Below are 19,056 nucleotides of genomic sequence, written 5' to 3'. Positions count from 1 at the left end.
CCCACTCTTCCAATACTGTGACTAGCTATTATTTAGTAAGGAGAAGTAGAATGTGGGAGATAAATGCCTCTAGTCAGAACCCTTAGTTTGAGTCTAGATTTTATTGCTAGTTAATCCTGTTATAGAAGCGATTGTTAATTTTAACTTATTTATTTATTGTTAATTCTTATTATTATTAAGTATTGTTACATTTTAATTGGTATTAGTTTAGAATTATAATGCTTTATGGCCTGTTATTTATTCATTAAAAGACGCACGGCAGGGTAGGGTATTTGGTTCATGTCACCTATCATCATGACTTCCTTAGTCTGTGAATGTTCAATGGCAAACAAAATTTCACCTGCGTGCAGCATGAGTGATTTGTCTACAATCAGTCGTTTATAAATCCTTCTCTCAGACGTTTAGTTTAGTTAATTAGTAGAGAATGGATTGTCCTGCAATAATTCTTTGGGTCACCACGAAGTTCAGGATGCTGTTTTTAGGCGTTCTAAGAAATCTGCTGCTCCTTCTTTGGTTGAATACAGAACTAAGTCACCTTCTTCATAATTGTCAAAAATAAAAGATGTTTTTCATCATCCTGGCGCACCTTTTACTAAGTGTGGGCAGATATTTCCTCAACTCTTAACATTCTTTACACTGTCAAACAATCTTAAATCGTTCATTAATTGGGCATTGTCAGATACCAGAATAATATTATTACTGATTAAGTATTAGGGTCAGTAGAGTATTTAGTGTTGATTGTGTTTTATTAATTCTATAAAGTTTACCCCTTCAAAAGCCACATTGATATCTCTTATCAGAGTTTACAACAAGAAACATCCCACTTTCTAGGTCGAGAAGGACATAGTTTTCTTTGGAGCTGGAGAGATTATTTTTTGTTTCTTGGGTAATTTTGCTTTTTTGACCTAGAAAAGGTAATTCTCTATATCCTGGTTAACTTTAGAGAATTTATGAAGAAGTAGTTTCTCTTTCATTCTCAACAATTCTTTTTGTTCCACTACTGCAGGCCTGATAAACTGTAGGTTTGAATTATTGGACTGGACCATATTCTGTGCCATTATTGCCCTTTTACAAGAGTCATGACATGAGAGGCTTTTGTTTTTAGGTGTTGAAAATTTCAGAGTTATTCACTACTAAGCGTGCTATTTTTCTCTGGTTTTATTATTATTATATTATTTTATTATATGAATAATTATTCAGGCTGAACACTACACAACCACCACACTGAAAGAGGTGACCTGTCATAAATACTTGGAACTGACAGCACCATTCTATCGAAAGTGCTTGGCATTCAAAAGGTTATTCTCAGTTATGTTCCCTTGGAAGAAGGGGAAGCCAGCTCTTTACCAGCCCCTCCAGTTAAAGCAGGCAGGGGGTGACAATGCCCTTATGTTTAGACTACTAATAGCCCTTAACACTTAGGGAGTCCCACCAACTCCAACAGTCATCTCCTGCAGTGATGTGGCGCTCCTAGACATCCATAAGGTTGTCCAGATTTAAGTGACACATCGGTTTTTGCTGTACCCACTTCAGGATCAGTTGAAAGATATAAACCAGCCAGAAGTGAAACCTACTGGGGAACGTTAGCAATCACTTTTACATTGTTCTTTTGGGTGGCAATAGTGGCAAACTGATTACAATAATATATCTTTGGTCATAGTACACAGTAACATGTTTAGCCTGTAGGATATCTCGGGGAAGATTGATCTGTATAGTTTTGTATGAAACTTCACTTCTACATAACTTAGACAATAATGAATTCTATGGTTGTGCATGTCCAATCATGGAATTTAATGAGCATCATTGAAGCCTATCATTTAGTACGTTGAGACAATCTTGCTTTTGTCTGAAGGTGGATGTAACACGTTCCTTCCTGTATGATGTCTGCCTGTATATCTATCTATCTGCAGGACATCTCGAGAATGAAATAAGCTGTAGACTTGATATTTTACATGCAACCTCAGTGTCTGTTAGTCTGTTACGTGACACGTGGTGTGACGTACCCCTACCTTGTTTCTGTTTGACAAATACATTGCCTTCTTCAGTTTTTCGGTTTGTGCTTTTTCTTACAGCATCTTTTTAACATGGTAGGTGATGAGATACTCTTTTAGTATAGTACTTTACGAGAGCTGTTTGCTGAATATAGCTATATTGTGTAGTAGTACTAATAACACAATATTGTACTAGTTATGTAGCGTGTGCCAGTTTTTATATTAAAACGAACAAGGTTATATACAGCAGTTTATAAATAGGTTCAATTTACACCTTTCACTAAAAAAATTCATTTTAAATAGTAAATTTTAAGTTTAAAAGACTAAAATTGTGTTATCACTACTATGTCATTCACTAGATTACAAAATCATTCTCCTGCTCAAAAAGCTGTGCATCAACAAGAAGACACTCGTGTCAAAGGCAGTGAATATAATCCACAAGAAAACATCTCACGTGAAAAGAAAAAGTACCAGATGGAGTTACAGAGGAGGCAAATGGAAGAAGAGAGAAGGAAGAATTGGCATCATTATTTTCTGACAAAACCACATGATCTCTTAACCATTGATCGAAACAAGGTTGTGGTTCTCAAGTCGGTAAGTTAATTTAATTTGATTATGAATTGTTCTTAGTGTTATAATATGTTTTTGAATATTCTGCTGGCAAGTTTGTTAATTTAAGTTGCTTGTGTGACCTCCAATCAAACCAAACGAACAGCACTAGTTGCTGACCAATATTTTGAGAAAATGTCTTTGAATTTCTACAATCATTATGAAGTAATTGTAGCGTAAGTAATCAAAGTAATCAAAAGCGTAAAAAAATACGCTTAGTAATTTTAAAATTTTACTGATTTTAGTTTTTTTTTGTTTTAATGTCAGTTCATTTGAGTGTTTCTTAGGTAGTAGTTATTAAGGCATGGGGTACTGCAATTAAATTGGGTAAATGTGCAAGTGTTTGGTTCTACTCATAACTGTTTGTTTGTTTGTGATCCAATTTAAAACATTTTATATAAGACATATTTCTTTATCTTATCATAATAATTTTAAACTATAAAATAATTAACATTAATAACTCTCAAGTTTAATAAAAAAAAATAATTTTTAAAATTAATACTAAGATATGTTTTATACAGGGTGTCTCTGCAGTATACAGATATAATTCAGGATTGGTTGGTTTTATGGGGCAACATAATGAAAATCTTATAAAATGTTACTTTATCCACCATTTTGTTTTTTACAACATACTATATATATATATCTTGAACGACTTATCGAATGACTTGAGATGTTGTACGCTAACAATGACACAGTTTCCAGTTGGTAAACTCATAGTCTTTAGATTCCAGTAAGTTTAGAAGAATCTGAAACGCCTTATTAGTTTTACTAAAGTGTTATCTCAAATGTTATTTACTTAAGTTTCATAATGATTTTTGCACTATTGCTAAGTTTTTGGTCATGAAGTGAACAGTCAACTATCTACACAACCAAGTGCTCACGGGTAGTTATTACATATTTGTCATACTAATGATGAATTGTTGTTTTTAATCCTCTATGGGTTATTGGAACAGATCTTGGTGGTTTTTTCAGATAGCAGTAGATGGATTAATGAAAAATAACATTGCAGGTAGAAAAGTCAAGACCTCAAGCACAGTTTTTGTGTATGGTGTGCAATTACTACTGTGACAGTATGGCAGTTGTGTCTACCCACATTCAGAAACCCGCTCATCAAAGACTACTCCAGGTCAGTACCAAGAGAGATGTTTTCACCAAAATCATTCCATACAATTTCAAATATTTGTTATAATTTTCACGATCATATCAAATAATAATGTAAGCATCAAATGTAGGATAATTTTATTACATTTCTTAAAGTAAGTGCAGTAAAGTTTCATTCATCCAGGGGTAGCAAATAACTGAAACATACATGTATGATGGATGAGTGTGTTTCGTATAAACAGCCTACTAACCTAAAACTCAAAATACTTCAATATTGTATTTGGAGCTGGTTGGATCAGATAGGAGCTATGAGAATGTGCATTTCATTTTGTTACAGTAAAACATTACAGGAACTGCTTTCTTTTATGTTTAGCTGAATTAGATGACAATATGGTAACTAAATAAAGCAAATAGTCACAGTTTTATGGGTGACTGCCTACTAGAATGTACAGTGATCTTGTTTAACACACATTTCAATGTGAAATGGACTGGTAAACTGAATAAACATCGGGAAAGACCCTCCATAAACACATGACACTAGTGCTTTGGTAAAAATAGGAATGCCTTAGAAATACAATGATAGCAGTTGTAGTATTTAAACAATAGTACAGGCTAATGATGGCTAGGAATGTGGGTCTCTATTTTTGGAAAGGTATCTCCTATCCTCTAAAACTAGTTCATAAAGTATGCACATTTCCTCCCTAACACTTTATTAAGTTACTGCACCGTGATTGCATTTTGCTTAAGTGGACAGAATAAAACCAAACAATACAATGTTGATTTTTCCCCAAAAAGTCAATAGTAAAAATCCCTTCAGAAAATTCTGGTTCAACAGTTTTAATAAATTACATTTTTTCTTGAAAAATAATATTAACTACAGTAAGTGCTATTTTTCTTGAAATGAGCACAAACGGGGAACAAAATAAGTATAGGAATCTGGTGTGCTCTTGCAGGACTACAACGATGATGTGACACTGAGGGAACTACCAGAGCTGACCAGGGATCAGCTAGCTATCCTTAACACCTACCTTGCGAAGATTGTGACTGACCGTGGCATGGATCCTGGAGACCTCGAGACCCGCAGGACTATTGCTGTCTTGGTGGGGGAACTTGTTAGCACCAACCTCCCAGGTGTGTGTATGTAATACTCCCAGAGTGGGGTGTGCTAACAATAACGGATCACCAAAAACTTCAGGTTTTGCTGTTGAAAATTGTGTCATATTGGATATCTTGCGTGTTTTTTCTATACAAAGTATATCAGTACAACCTGATGTAAATCTGTCACAAAGAAGAGATGGTTTTGGATTTTTTTAACCACATTTGCCTGATTTGGCTCGAATCAATGTTAAGTGAAATTTTGACTCAGTATTTCACTGTTTTACTTGAAAAAAATGTAACATAATATTATAAAAATATAATAGTAATTAGAGAAAATTAATTTGTAACAGTAAAATCTCTTATGATATTGTTAGTAAATATAGGTTATGATTTTCAGTGTATTCATTAAATAAAAAAATTAAAAAAAAAAAACAGTGCAGTTGTGATGACCAGCTTTTTATTCCAATTAAATTTCGTTTGAATTTTTTTCACAAATTACATAAAAAAACGCTTCAGCAATCGGTAATTTACATAATACCAATCAACCATTATCCGAAAGTGGACCCAACAGAAAGCTGTGATACACATGTAAATATAGAAAATATGATTTGAAAGCAAAATATTAAAAAGGAACTGTTATTTGGTTATCTATCTATACTTTTTTATACACAGTGGATATCGAGTTCAGATGATATCGAGTTCAGCTTTTTGGAATTTTATATAATGTTGATTGACTATATTGGAATATATCTAGTATGATGAAGTAACAATTTGAATTCCAAATTTTTATTTGATTTTAACTGAGACTCCAGAATCTAAATTTGGTGAGCACGGTCTAAGTGTACACATTTATAATGTTATAAGACATTCGTAATAGTGAACTCATTGTAATAAATTAACAATTGAATACTGATTTAAACACATTCAAAATTATTTAATTTCCAGTTAATGAAATAAATTAGGTGAAAATCAACCAATACATGGAGTGAATATACTGTTATAAAAAGAGAATTGCAGCAATTGAAAACACAGGCGAGTCTCATACAGTGAATAGTGAACGTGATAAACATTAACACAGAATACACAAAGACAACAATGAAGGATTATTAACGAGAATTCAAATACGGATCTACTGCAGGGCCTGTACTGTATAAACAGTTAAAAATTAATAACAAAAATGTTCAGTAAATATATTCAACTTTATATTATTATGTCATTGTAGGTTGTTCCATTCGTCTGTTTGGCTCGTCAATCCACGGCCTGGGACTTAAGACTGCCGATGTCAACATTGACCTACAGGTGCCAAAAGATGCACTTCCACCTGCCATGTTGAAAGGAGTCGCTGCTCTGCTCAGGAAATCTGCTCATTTTGTGTAAGATTACATAGTAGTCAGTTTTGTTGAACTCTTATGCCAATATGCAGTGTGAAAATTTACGAGGGCTGTCTAGAAAGTAAAGAATGTTTTGGAATAAATATACCAAGTGAAAAAAACAACTTATTTGAAAGGCACACTCTCCACACTCTTACACTATTGTTCTACTTGGCTTTTTCTGTTCAATCATTTTGGAGAGTTGTCAACAACCACTTATTCAAGCCGTTAGGAAAACTTGTGTGTCTTCCCCCACTCTTTGGACTCGTTTTGTCATGTAATTGACATGTTTTACCCGTTGGTTGTCTCCAGTTTCTTTCTTCTACAGGCAGAAGATTAATGACGTAATTATTTTGATCAGTTCATGTGATGCTTTTTGTCAACATTTTCTCTTATGCCTCGAGAAATGTCAGCGCTGCAGTCATTTGTTGTGTTGTTGGTCTTCTGTCAAAATGTTTGGCACCCATCTGACACAAAATATGTGATAATCCAGCTTTTCCATAGCAATTTTTCACAGTAAACTTTGTGCAATGTTATGAGGAAAAACGATTGAGCTTGTACCTGTGAAGCAGTGGTTTTATGCCAGCGCTTCCTCCACACTTTTAAAACTCAATTTATGGGTTAGGTTTTTCAGCGATGCATTTTTGTAATATATGCTTGTAAAACGACGGCCCTTTTTAGGTTCTATTTATTTTTGGAAATAAAAAAAGTCACACAGAGCAATATCTGAAGAATATGGAGACTGGGGCATTGTTGTAATACCGTTTTTGGCCAAAAATTCATGAACAAGCAATGAAGTGTGAGCAGAGGCATTGTCATGGTGCAAAAACCATGAATTGTTTTGCCACAAATCTGGGTGTTTTATCGGATTGCTTCATGCAAACGATGTTGAACTTTCAGGTAGTACTCCTTATTGACAGTTTGATTGTAGCATGAATTCATGATGCACTATGCCATTAAAATCAAAGAACACAGTGAGCATAACATTTACGGTTGACTACACTTGTCGAGCCTTTTTCGATCTTGGCAATCCAGAATGCCTCCACTAGGATGATTGAGCCTTAGTTTCAATGTTATATCCGTAAACTCATGTTTCGTCACCTGTTATAACATGTTTCAGTAATTCTGTATTGTTGTTCACTTCATTTAATGACTCATAAGAAACTTCCATTCACCACTTTTTTTGTTCAAAATTTAACAATTTTGGAACAAATTTTTCTGCCCAACGTTTCATACCCAAAACATTTTAACAAATGTAACGGCATAAGCCAATTGATATAACGTCATCAGCGACTTCCCTCATTGTAATATGGCTTTCGTTCATAACCTTTTTTCCACATTTTCATCGGTTGTTGATGTGCTGGGGTGTCCGGAAAGGTTGTCTTCTTCAATGTCTTCAAGGCCATCTTTGAAACATTTATACTACTTGTAAACCCTTGTTTTACTCATAGCAGACTCACCCTAAACATTCCCACAATTTGTTACACTTTATTTTATTTTTCACACAAAATTCAATACAAATTCAACTAATTTCAACAAATTGATCCATTTTTTATTTTAACAAACAAAAATCGCTGAGTTCATAAATCACGTCTAAACATAGCAGCTGCCACTGAAAATATGGACAATGAACACAGATGGAAATTTTATTATACTTCTGGAGCATGAATAAAAACATATTTTTTTTTAATCTTGAGACAAAGTCTTGTTACTTTTTGAACATCTTGTACAGTCCCCATACACATCTCAAAATTGCCGATCCAATCTGTCTGTAGTTTGTCACCAACACAAACCTTATAGCGTTTTAGCTGTTAACCTGTTGAGTCCCGGGTTGTTGCAGTACAGGTACTCCAGCTGACCCAGGCACTTGATTATTATTGTGCATTACAGTTATTATTTGCTCCTGGAATATCATATACCTATAAGATTTATTTAAGATCATTATCTATTTTAATGTTATTGATGTTTCTGTATTTATATATACAACATTTTATAATATATATACGCACACACATATATGTTGGTTAATCAAGATAGCCTAGATCATAGCTGAAGTCTGCATCACGAAATAGCTCGTTAAAAATAAAATTATCACATCTTTCACAACTGAAAATATCCACTTACTTTCTTTGTTACTATCAGATAACTCACAAAACAATAATTCATTGATATCTTTATCGAGTAACTCACGCTTACGCGAAGCCATATTTGTATTCACAAACAACAGCTGCTGGCTGAAACGCCTCAACATTGGACTAAAACAAAGCTGTCAAATATCATAGTGCAAAACGAAATAGACCTGAAGAGAAAGCCAGTATTCTGCTATGAATCCAGTATATAGAGCGTCATTTAATTGAGCGAGGTTTGTCCAAGGAAACATGAAATTAAAAGGTTTGCAAGTGGCTGCAACACTGCACACTTGTCTCTGCCACAACTGTGCGGCAGCGGGATCCAACAGGTTAAGTAATAGAATCACGTACCTAATTATTCACGTGCGTATTGGTAATTTTTATATGTTAATTACAAATTTGCTATAATAGAACTAAAAATACTATGGAAGATGTTTAGTTCCTGTCTTAAAATCTTGTGAACAATGGAAAAACTCACTCATACCTTATACACACATGTATCAGGTCACACATAATTGTTTATTTTAGATTTTTTAAATCTGAATTATGGTAGACTTTATAAATTAACACTTTGTACCCTGAGCCCGAGTATAGGTCGGGTCGTGTTATATAATTGTATTATTTAGCTCAGTCATCTTATTTTTGGATTCAAACATTTTGATTATGTTCATTGGTTGTCTAAGTTCGTATTTGTTGGTTTTGAGATCCCTGGATCACGTTTTAGTAATGAAATACGTATATTTATCGTCGTACTACAAGCAAGTCTAGACAGCTGATCGTAGGCGCCGCGGCTGATCGTCGGTACTGTCAGTTTGCTTTGTAGTGTTTCACGTTGTGTGTTGTTGTGAGTCTTAGTGATGTCTTCTACAAATCTTGCCGACAAATACCGAAGCAAATGTTATTATAATGTATTATAAATGTGAATTTAACTGTTTGTAAATAATCAGAACTTTAGTTTCTTACTGAATGAAGTAAAGGCAAATGCAAGCAATGTGAGGTTATCCGTGTGTTTTGTTTTGTATTTATACTCGCTTTGTTCTTTCTTCTAGACTTTCCGTTGATTTTATTTTATATTATTTACTTATTATTTTCGAGTTTAACCCTTTTAGGACGAGCGGACTATTAATAGTCCGCACTAGTTTTGCCGAAGAAGACGATGCGGGCTTTCAATAGTCCGCACTAGTTTTACCGAAGAAGACGAGCGGACTTTTATGTGCCCGCCGGTTTACGTTTGCATAATACTCACGTAATATCGAAAATACGATGAACAAAATTAGTTTTCCTTGTAGAGGCACATCCTGAGACAGGAAATGGAGTATTTCGGAACTTATCTTGGCCAAACAATACAACATATGTCTATTTTTAGAACAGCTGCACGTGAGCGCCTATTGTAGTGCCAGTCGGCGGAGCGCGCCAATTCCGTCTAGTTTGTTTACATTCAGTCAGTCACAGTGCGGTCGCGTTGACTATAGTTGATTGTTTCAGATCAGTTATAAACTTAGTGTTTATAGATTTATAGTGAAATGTGTTTTGTTCAACTTCTTTTGTGAATATGGATCAATTTAACTTAGCTGATCACAGCAGTGAACTGGACCGTGAGTTACAATACTCAGAAAGTGCATCTGAACATTTGTAGTAATGTAAGTTTTTTTGTTGTAAAACAATTATTTCTCAACCAATGTTAATAAAATTTTGTATTTAAACTGAAAACTATGTAAGAAACATAGTAATATTAGTTCCCACAGAAAAAAAATTTTTTTTTATCATAGTAAACTGAAGCCAAACTAATAAAATAAAAAAATAAAATAAAAATTCTAAAATTTTATTTAATTTTTAATTTTTCTGGTTATTGTAAATAGTAATAAATGCTACCATATTGTAGACAATTTAATTATGTACATGTGGATAAAAAATGGTGTAAGGACAATTTAAAATAATGGACTTATAATATATTTATCAAACTACTACATTTTGCCCAATTTCACCGTCGTCTTCTTTGGTATGTTCGCTATGAAATATGGTCACGTCAAAAAATGCGTACCTAAAAAATAACCAAAATTTTTGTCGTCCTAAAAGGGTTAAATAATATGGGTGATGAAATAAAAAATGATGCAATTCGCGATCTTTTGTTTGACTGCGGGTCGGAAAGTGACGATGATTTTGATACACACCTGGGACCAAATATTGATTTTATGAACGATCTAAACGAAAATTTGCGAGATCCTGTATTTGATTCAGACCATTGTGCTTTAAAAATTACCACTCTAAGGCGAATTACCTGAACTAACAAGCTATGTAGCAATAACCTTTTTTGTATTTTTTACATAACATTCAATATTATGTAATAATTTTATTTTGAAAATAAACTTTATATTTGTATACATTTAAAAAAGTATGTATCTCTATCTTTAAAAAGATATATAGTATGAGTTTATAACATAATTACTGTAATAACACAGAATTTTTTAAAAGCATCATAAAACCCCCAGGGAGCCACGCCGAAACATGTATTAAGGGCCCAGGGTACAAAGTGTTAAGTAATACTGCTTATTGAATGTCCTCCTTCAAATACTTTGAAAAGTATGCAGACATATTTCTGCTGCAAATTGTCATCCGTTTTCCATTTTTTTTTCAGAAATGTAGTGGAGAATTTTGATTGCGAGTTTCCATACGTCAGTTTCCGATACAAGAAAAGTGGAGAGTTGTGTTCTGTCAGCCTCAACAACGAGAGGGCTGTAAGCCTGGCTATCCTTTTGTCCAAGTACACACCTCTTGATCCCCGTCTAGCACAGCTTGCAACCTTGTTTCGCTCTTGGGGACAGGTTCGTTACTAACACATCACAAGTGCTAGGAAGTTACTCTTGCAATATTAGTTTTAATCTATCATGTAGTCATCATCTTGGGAACTTCCTTGTTACTTGTTACTGGACAATAACTTGATAGGCCCATGTGCCTCAATATCACACTTATTGAAATTATAAACACTCTAAATTACACAAATATTGGTTCACCATTGTAAGCTTGCTTTTAAATTTTTTCATGATCCTTCACTGTGAAAATCACCTATGGCAAAATTTTAATAAATTTTAGGTCTAATATTTAGGTTTGTGTTTGAATTGTCATTCGGTGATATTCAACATATTTTAACTTAACTTTATATTTCATATTGTATTCATGTTTAGCTGGTGGTGGATTAATTATGAGGCGTGTTTTAAAGTAAGTATTGTTTTGATATATACAAAAATCAAGTAATCTTTATGTAACAATTTTATTTTCATATGAAACCACAAACTTTTATCTACTTTTGTGCCATAAATATTAAGGCACTTATTGTATCTAAAAAAACCTTTCGTATACTGTCCTCATAGAAGATTGCCACCTGATTTAACAGCGACTGTAACAAGAAAAGTTTGCTGTTATTTTCGTTGTGGCAATCACCTTCATCATGCTTCTTCTGATGAGCAAATAAATTATAGTCATTGGGTGCTGAACTGGGGCTGTTTGGGGGTTATCAAATTGTTCCTATCTAAATGCTGTGATGATATCTTGAGTTCTTTTGCTGCAAGTGGGATGGCCATTGTTTTTCAATAATATATGTTTCTTGATAAAAATGTTATAGAGACCACTTCTTGAAACTTGAGGAAACTTATTTTCACTTTATCACTCACTTTCTGCACAAAATTGTTGGTAAATATTAAGAGTCCACTCCGTATCTCATCATGAACATTCTCATAGCCATTTTTTTAAAGCTTTTACCCATTTGAATACCATTCCATCACTCATAATGTTTAGTTCATACACTTCAAAATTCTGGTTGTGAATTTCAACTGCTATCACGCTTGTAGTGGCAGGAGAACAAATAACAGCACATGCTTCACAGTTGGCGTAATTCTCAATTGACCGGGGCATCTGAAATATGCATCAACAGATGCAAAACGACTCATTTTTGCTGTATTGCACCTGCGGTAACCGATGAAGGTAGACAGTGTGGGACATGGGACATCAATTGCAGTGCTGCAGAAGTAGAATCTCAAAACGGTGCTTACTTAAAAAACACACCTCATGAAACAAAAATTTTAATTGAAAGAATTTGTTTCATAAATACAGAAATTGGGGACCATTAGGAAACTTGAGTGAAAAACATTTTCTCTACAACTGTTTTGAGATGGAAAGTCCAGCAAGAGTGGCTTTCTTCTGTATTTCAAGAAGAATCAAAAACCTGGTTTTTTTCTATTTTTGTCTATTTAAATATGCAATTTCAATTTCCTGCTATAGCAATCCACAAAACTATGGAGTAACCGATTTGCTGCTTACATTTGTTCTCTTTCATGTAAATACACCGATTCAACTCTTTCATTTCACTCTTGGAGAAATGTAAATGTTGGTGAAAATATGCAAGTGCGCATCATAGTTTACTTTCTCATAATGACGTCTTTTCATTTTCCTCCCAAATGTATGCCGCTGATTGACAACTATATACTCTCACTTAACAACACTCAACAACTTAGCTACGGACACTAAGACTTACGAGCTACAGTCCAGCTTCTATACTTTGGTACTCAGGCAGTTGTGTCTTGCATTTTCAGATGACAGACACGGATAAGCCACAAGAAGGGACATGGCCTGGTTACGCTTTTTATTTGATGACAATATTCTACTTGCAACAGTGTCCCAATCCTGTTCTTCCTGTTCTTAATGATCTCTTGGCTGAAAAGGGTGAATCAGAAAGTGCCAACACCACCAAAGTACTAAGTAAGTTTATTTACTCTAATATCTTATGGGTAGTATCAATAATATTTTTATTGTTAGGGTTAATTACCTAATTTTTAATAATCCACAGATCATTTAGCATAGTTAACCAGGTTTTCCTTAACATTAAACACGATTTTATGTTAAAATAAATATCTTTTACTATACTTTCATTGCCTTCCTATTAGTTCACCAATGGGTTGTTCTAGTCTTAGTAACTCTAGCTAGTTTCTGACACAAGGATATATAAGGATATAAAACAACAGAGTATCAGTATCAAAGAACCTGGTATAATGTTTTGAAATAGTTATCACAAAAACGGATGAACTACCATTTTGCCTTTTGACCCCAAAATCTCTACAGCTCTTCCTTGGACCATCAGAAACATACGCACCAAGTTTGAAGTTTCTAGTACTTTTCACCATGAGTCATCCTCTGCACAGATAGGACAGACCTTTCACCTTTTGAGCCCAAAATCAATAGTTTTTTATTTACCAAGAAACGTGGTTTCAAGTTTCTAGAGCCTTTCTATTAGATTCAGATTCTTTATTTGAAAAAATTTGTTCACTTAAGCAATGGTCAAAGTAATTCAGGGTGGCCACCCAACTAGGGAAAACATGGGAATTTTTCACACTGGGAATCTACCTGTAGAAATCTCAAAAACAGTTTTTCTCTCTATAAGAACTCTGTCTCTAAGCCTGTGATGGCCTATCAAGAATCTTTATTAGTCATTATAACATCATTAAAATGTATTGACATCGTCACCAAAGCTTCAATAAAATATTAGATCAAAATATATTACATTAAATGTGAATTCCAGTGAAAACCTGACTGGCCGAGATGAAATAATAGTATCCTATGTATAACTAAGGATGAACAATCAACAATAAATACATGTATTAATAGATTCTAGAGAGAATAAATTAATAAAATTGTAATAAAATGGTAAAATATTCAATAATAAATAGATAAATAGTACAATAAAAGACAATTAAAACAGTTTAACATTTATGTGGGCTACAATACAGATAGGTGTAATATTTAAAAATTAGAAAAAAATACATGAAGATTTCATGTAAAAACGGTTTATTATAAGAGAGCTTGGACAGTTTGAAATTTTTTATCAAAACAGTTTTTTGTGCATAGCGAGTGTGAACGACAGAGTCAATAACTAACTTAACTCATTGATTTGTTGATCTTGTTATTATGCATTACTTTGTCAATTTAATCTCTCTTATAGTTTCCAAGATCCATTTGTGCATTAAATTTAAAACACAGTGCATATATCCCTCTAGGTCTAACAAAGTGTCTTAAAGACCTGTAGGTCCTTGTGGAAAAAAATTATGGTTGATCCATATTTAGTGTTTCATACAAGTGGACAGACTAATGAATAGACTGCTTTTTGATCTGTTGATCACAAAACCAGTAGGTTTCTTCCTTGGACCAAGGGAAGCGTATATAGTAAGTTTTTCTATAGATTTTCAGATATTTCTTTAAAATGTCTTCATTATTACAATAAAGGTATTATTATAAAAAATTAAAACCCTTATCACTAATATTATAATCATGTAATACTAAATTACTTATCATTATTGTTAAATGTAAATTTACTGAAATTGACTGTTTTGAAGAAAATAGTTTTTTCCCACATGTATAGATTTGTTATTTTGTCCCCATCAAACTACATTTACAATCTTTAAAACTTAATAATTGAATTTTTTGTCATGGTATTTTAGTTTCAAGATCTTCACACAAATTTATAATATAGTCCACTTAACATAATACAAAAACTAATTACAGTAGACTGATTGATAAATGTATACAAGCTGTGACTAATCCACATAAGATAACACTTTCCTATTAAAACTGGTCTCTAAATTAGATAATCTCACAAATACCTCTTAGTGGTTAGAAATATTAAATTCGTACATCTCACAAATTACATTTGTAATGTTGATTTTAATCTCAGTATTATCCAGTGTTGCCCTTTCTACGGTCATCATTTAGTTATGTTAGTACAGAAATTTCATGTTTATATCTTTGTTTTGAAATAACATAAATGTTTTAAATTGTGACAATATCATCCTATTAAATCTAGTATAGAACACATACTGTAGCAATAACACAGTTTATTTTTAGCAAAAAAAGGCAGTGAATGTGCAAATATAGATCTTACAAACCTTATTTACATAAACAATTTGAAAATAGATACCTTCTTTTGTTAAAGTACTGCACCCACTGTCTTCAAGGGGACGTTTCTACAATGAATAATAATAACACATTGGTTACAACATTTACATCTTGGACCACCGTAGTACTTTGTTTTGTCACTATTATAATGTAAAATGTTGTTGTCAGGTATGAATGTCAGTGAAATAAAAGAGAAATGGAGAACATCGAATAAACAGAACCTGGCTTCTCTTTGGATTGGACTGCTCAAGTTTTACACAATTGACTTCAACTACATGGAATATATTGTCAGCATCGATTCGTCTACACTAATTCCTCGAAAGACAAGGAAGATCTTCATTGTGGGTCTGTCTGCTTACTCTTTTCTTTAAAATATATTTATTTAAAACCTGTTAGTAATAAAAAAGTGTACATGTGAAACTGTTTTCATATATTTGAAGTTTAATTGCGTAGGTTTTAAACACAAGGTTAGGTTATAAGAGGCTAGATCTGTCTTAATTTTAGCCAAATAAAAACAATGTTAAACCCCAACAAACACTTTTATGACCTTATTTTTATCATAGAGTTATGGTAGGTGTAAAAAAATATACTTAATACCCATACAATCTAATTTTTGAATTATTTTTATTTGTTAATTAGGAAAAAATCTGAAACTTTTTTGTACTTCATAGTTTAAGTACTCATAAAGTATACTTTAAGAGAAAACCAAAAAGCGTTGGGATGCACGTTATCATATCCTTAAAATTACACGTCTCCTGTAATAAGGGCTTAAAAGTGCTTGAGGTTTAACATTGTTCTTATGCGGTAAAACTCAAGGTTATTGAAACAAAATTCCTATTGTAGTAATGGAGTTTTTGTCTATATTTGGTAAAAACTGAATGTATTGAGCTAGAACCCTTTTAAGCTAAAGATAAGTGGCTGTAAAGTATAGTAACTGCCTTGGATTATCCATAGACTTTTGATTCTGTCAATTATGGCTCTTGGCCAAGTTAAGGTTATAAATTCATCAAACTGTCAGTAGAATGGCTCTCTACATATATCTACGGTAGAACTCAAACATCAAATGTTGGTTGAAAATTCTCCAAGGTCCACCCTAGAAGTGTGGGAGTCCCACAGGGCACTTGTTTGGGACCAGTTATATTTATTACATATACTGCTGATCTTGGAGAGAGGTTGAGGTACTGTTCTCTTCATTCATATGCTGACAACTCGTAGCTGGTGTTATCTTATACACTTGCTAATTTTTCATCAACAATAAAATAAGTCAACACTGATTTGGAAACTGTTAAACGATGGTTGGAAGATCATGATAACTTTCAACTTGATCCCGGCAAATGCTCTGTTTTTGAAAGTTAGAAATTCAGCTTCTTGTAGGGAAGTAGAAACCATAGATAAATATAATTTAAAGTTGGCAGTGAACCACTTAATGTGTGTAAGTGTTTAAAAATATTAGTAGTCAATTTAAATCTTAAACTTGATATTTCATCTCAAATGGAATACATCTGTCGAGATGTTGTTAACCAAGTTGAAATCTATATACAGATTGAAAGCAGTCTTGTCTGAGCTGCTGAATTGGAGATAGTCTGATTTATGATTTTTTCATTAATCCATTACACTCTGCCTATTTTTGGTAATAGTTTGAATTTTGAAAGTACAAATACTCTCATAAGGCTCCAGAACAGTGCTCTAAGATTCGTTCATAACCTCAAAAAATTTGACCGCATTATTGAATATCGTACAGTTGCTCATGTTCTAACCATTAAGGAGTATTGCTTTTTTCAATCTGTCTCGATTGTACATAGTGTACTCTAGACACAAAGGTCACATTGTTTAAATTGTAAGCTAATTCATAGAAGTCATGTAAGTGAGTGACTGCACTCACTCACATGACATGTAACTGGTACGAGGAAGCTTGAGTTGGGAAGGAAGGCTTTTTCCTATTTTACATCCCATGGATACAATCTCTTGCTGTCCATTCTGAAAGGAAGTGGTGACAAAACATTTTAAAATAAAATAAAAGTTTGGTTACTCCATAAACCTAACTAAAAGTAAAAATGTCTATTTGTATGAAATTATAAATATATTTATGGGTAAGTTAGTTGGTGATTGATCTATGAAAAAAATTTTGTATTCCCCAGCAAGATATAAAAAAATTGTGTCAGCCTACAGAGTGATAGTGAACTCATTCTTGTCTACGTAGAAATGAATTTTAATGCAAAATTTCCAGTCTACAGATGAAATCTTTCTTGATATATCTCGCCAAGTGATTGACATTATTGTTCATTAAATCAGGTTTCATATCTGTAAAAGTCTGCGCACCAAGTCACCATAAAGTGATGTTGGATGTGTTGGGATAAATAGGCATAATATGTTGATACGTCACATGTTGAAATCTTTATGATTATTCTGAGTTTGTTTACAAATTTATTTAATCTGCTATGTTTTCATTGTCATCATGATTACCCATAAGACCAATGTCAAAATATTTGCTAATTATCAGTAAAATCCCATGGAGGGACATGTACCGTAATGGAACTCAGAGTTCCTCATATAGAAATGAAGCTTAGTGCACAATTTCAAGTCTATAAGTCAGTTCGTTTCCGAGATTTCGTGTGGACAGACAAAGAGAGAGATAGACAGCTAGAAATGACATTTTTCCAGCCCCACTAGAGATAGCTCTAATTATTATTATTACTAACCCACTTTGTTATTGAATCAGATGTCACAAAACTCATTTGGAACAACAATGAATATTTTGATGAATCTGTGTGCTGGCTTTCTTTTTTTTATTTTTAGTAGTAAAACACTTGCCACTCTTTAACAAAGTAATGGCAAAACAGTATATATATTTATGTACATAGCAGTAATATTTTACAAAAAAGTGTTTTCTAATCAAGTTTCAAATACAACTATTTGCTAATTCGATCAGGAGATGAGGGTGCTGTAACAATTGCTATAGTTAAAATTTCATTGGTTGCCCAATAAAGTACATTTTCTCTAGAATGTTAAAATTATTGTCAGGCCAGTTTAGAGATAAAAATAATTTGAAATTTATTGATTAAATTAATATTTACTTTTTCTCTTTCACCAAATTTTGATCTAACAAAAGATAATTAGTGGTATTAAAAGTTGGTAATCCAAGGGAAATTTTATTTCAAGCCTCTTGGCAACCAACTTGTTTTATTAATTAAATGTATGACTTTTTTGTTTCTTCATTTCGTGCACTTGATCTATTACATTAATTTCAAATAAATACATTTATACCCAATGTATTTTTGTCAGGTTGTTACATTTTTATGTTGAAGTTACCTACTAAGGTTGGTATAAAATTAGAATAAAAAATTAAATTAAAATTAAAATGTTATAGTTTTACATTATTATTTTATTTTTACGTAACAATGTTAGCAAGGTAGTTCAAACTTGTGTATCAGCCCTGGGAAGTTCTTTTTCTCAATTTTAAAAAGGTACAATAAACATTATTTATACAAACCTCATTTATCTCTGGGTTATCTGGATTGGTTTTATAGAGTGCAGTAACTAAATTGTTTTGAAGAATAAACAATTTTGTTGAATTTACAGTGTAAATTGCTTTTCCATTAATATTTTTTTGGTGTTCAGAATAATGTATGCAATATTATGTAGAATGTAAAGAATCAAATTAACAGTGTTGTAGGAGGCCTACGAAAAGTTGATAATTTGGAACCTGGGAATTGGAGGTTGGGGTAATTTTGAAGATGTAAATGATTGACTTCTGACTGTCAATATAGCATATGACGTGGAAATTGTATTAGCAGCTTGTTCTTCAATGATAACAGA

At 32.8% G+C, this 19,056-nt stretch overlaps 1 protein-coding gene across 1 annotated transcript in view; it reads left to right on the top strand.

The window, feature by feature from the left end:
* LOC124368760 (terminal uridylyltransferase 4-like) overlaps window positions 1-19,056 on the top strand; it is a 65,229-nt gene that overhangs the window by 6,952 nt on the left and 39,221 nt on the right. The window contains exons 3-9 of the mRNA XM_046826109.1: window positions 2,351-2,585; window positions 3,613-3,729; window positions 4,658-4,835; window positions 6,025-6,175; window positions 10,937-11,123; window positions 12,888-13,053; window positions 15,409-15,585. Of these exons, the coding sequence (XP_046682065.1) occupies window positions 2,351-2,585; window positions 3,613-3,729; window positions 4,658-4,835; window positions 6,025-6,175; window positions 10,937-11,123; window positions 12,888-13,053; window positions 15,409-15,585 (1,211 nt within the window). The remainder of the gene's footprint in view (window positions 1-2,350; window positions 2,586-3,612; window positions 3,730-4,657; window positions 4,836-6,024; window positions 6,176-10,936; window positions 11,124-12,887; window positions 13,054-15,408; window positions 15,586-19,056) is intronic.

The sequence above is a fragment of the Homalodisca vitripennis genome, chromosome X (genome assembly GCF_021130785.1).
Source record: "Homalodisca vitripennis isolate AUS2020 chromosome X, UT_GWSS_2.1, whole genome shotgun sequence".
Lineage (NCBI taxonomy): Eukaryota > Metazoa > Arthropoda > Insecta > Hemiptera > Cicadellidae > Homalodisca > Homalodisca vitripennis.
Note: the sequence above shows the minus strand (reverse complement) of the source record. Positions and strands in the feature narration are given on the sequence as shown.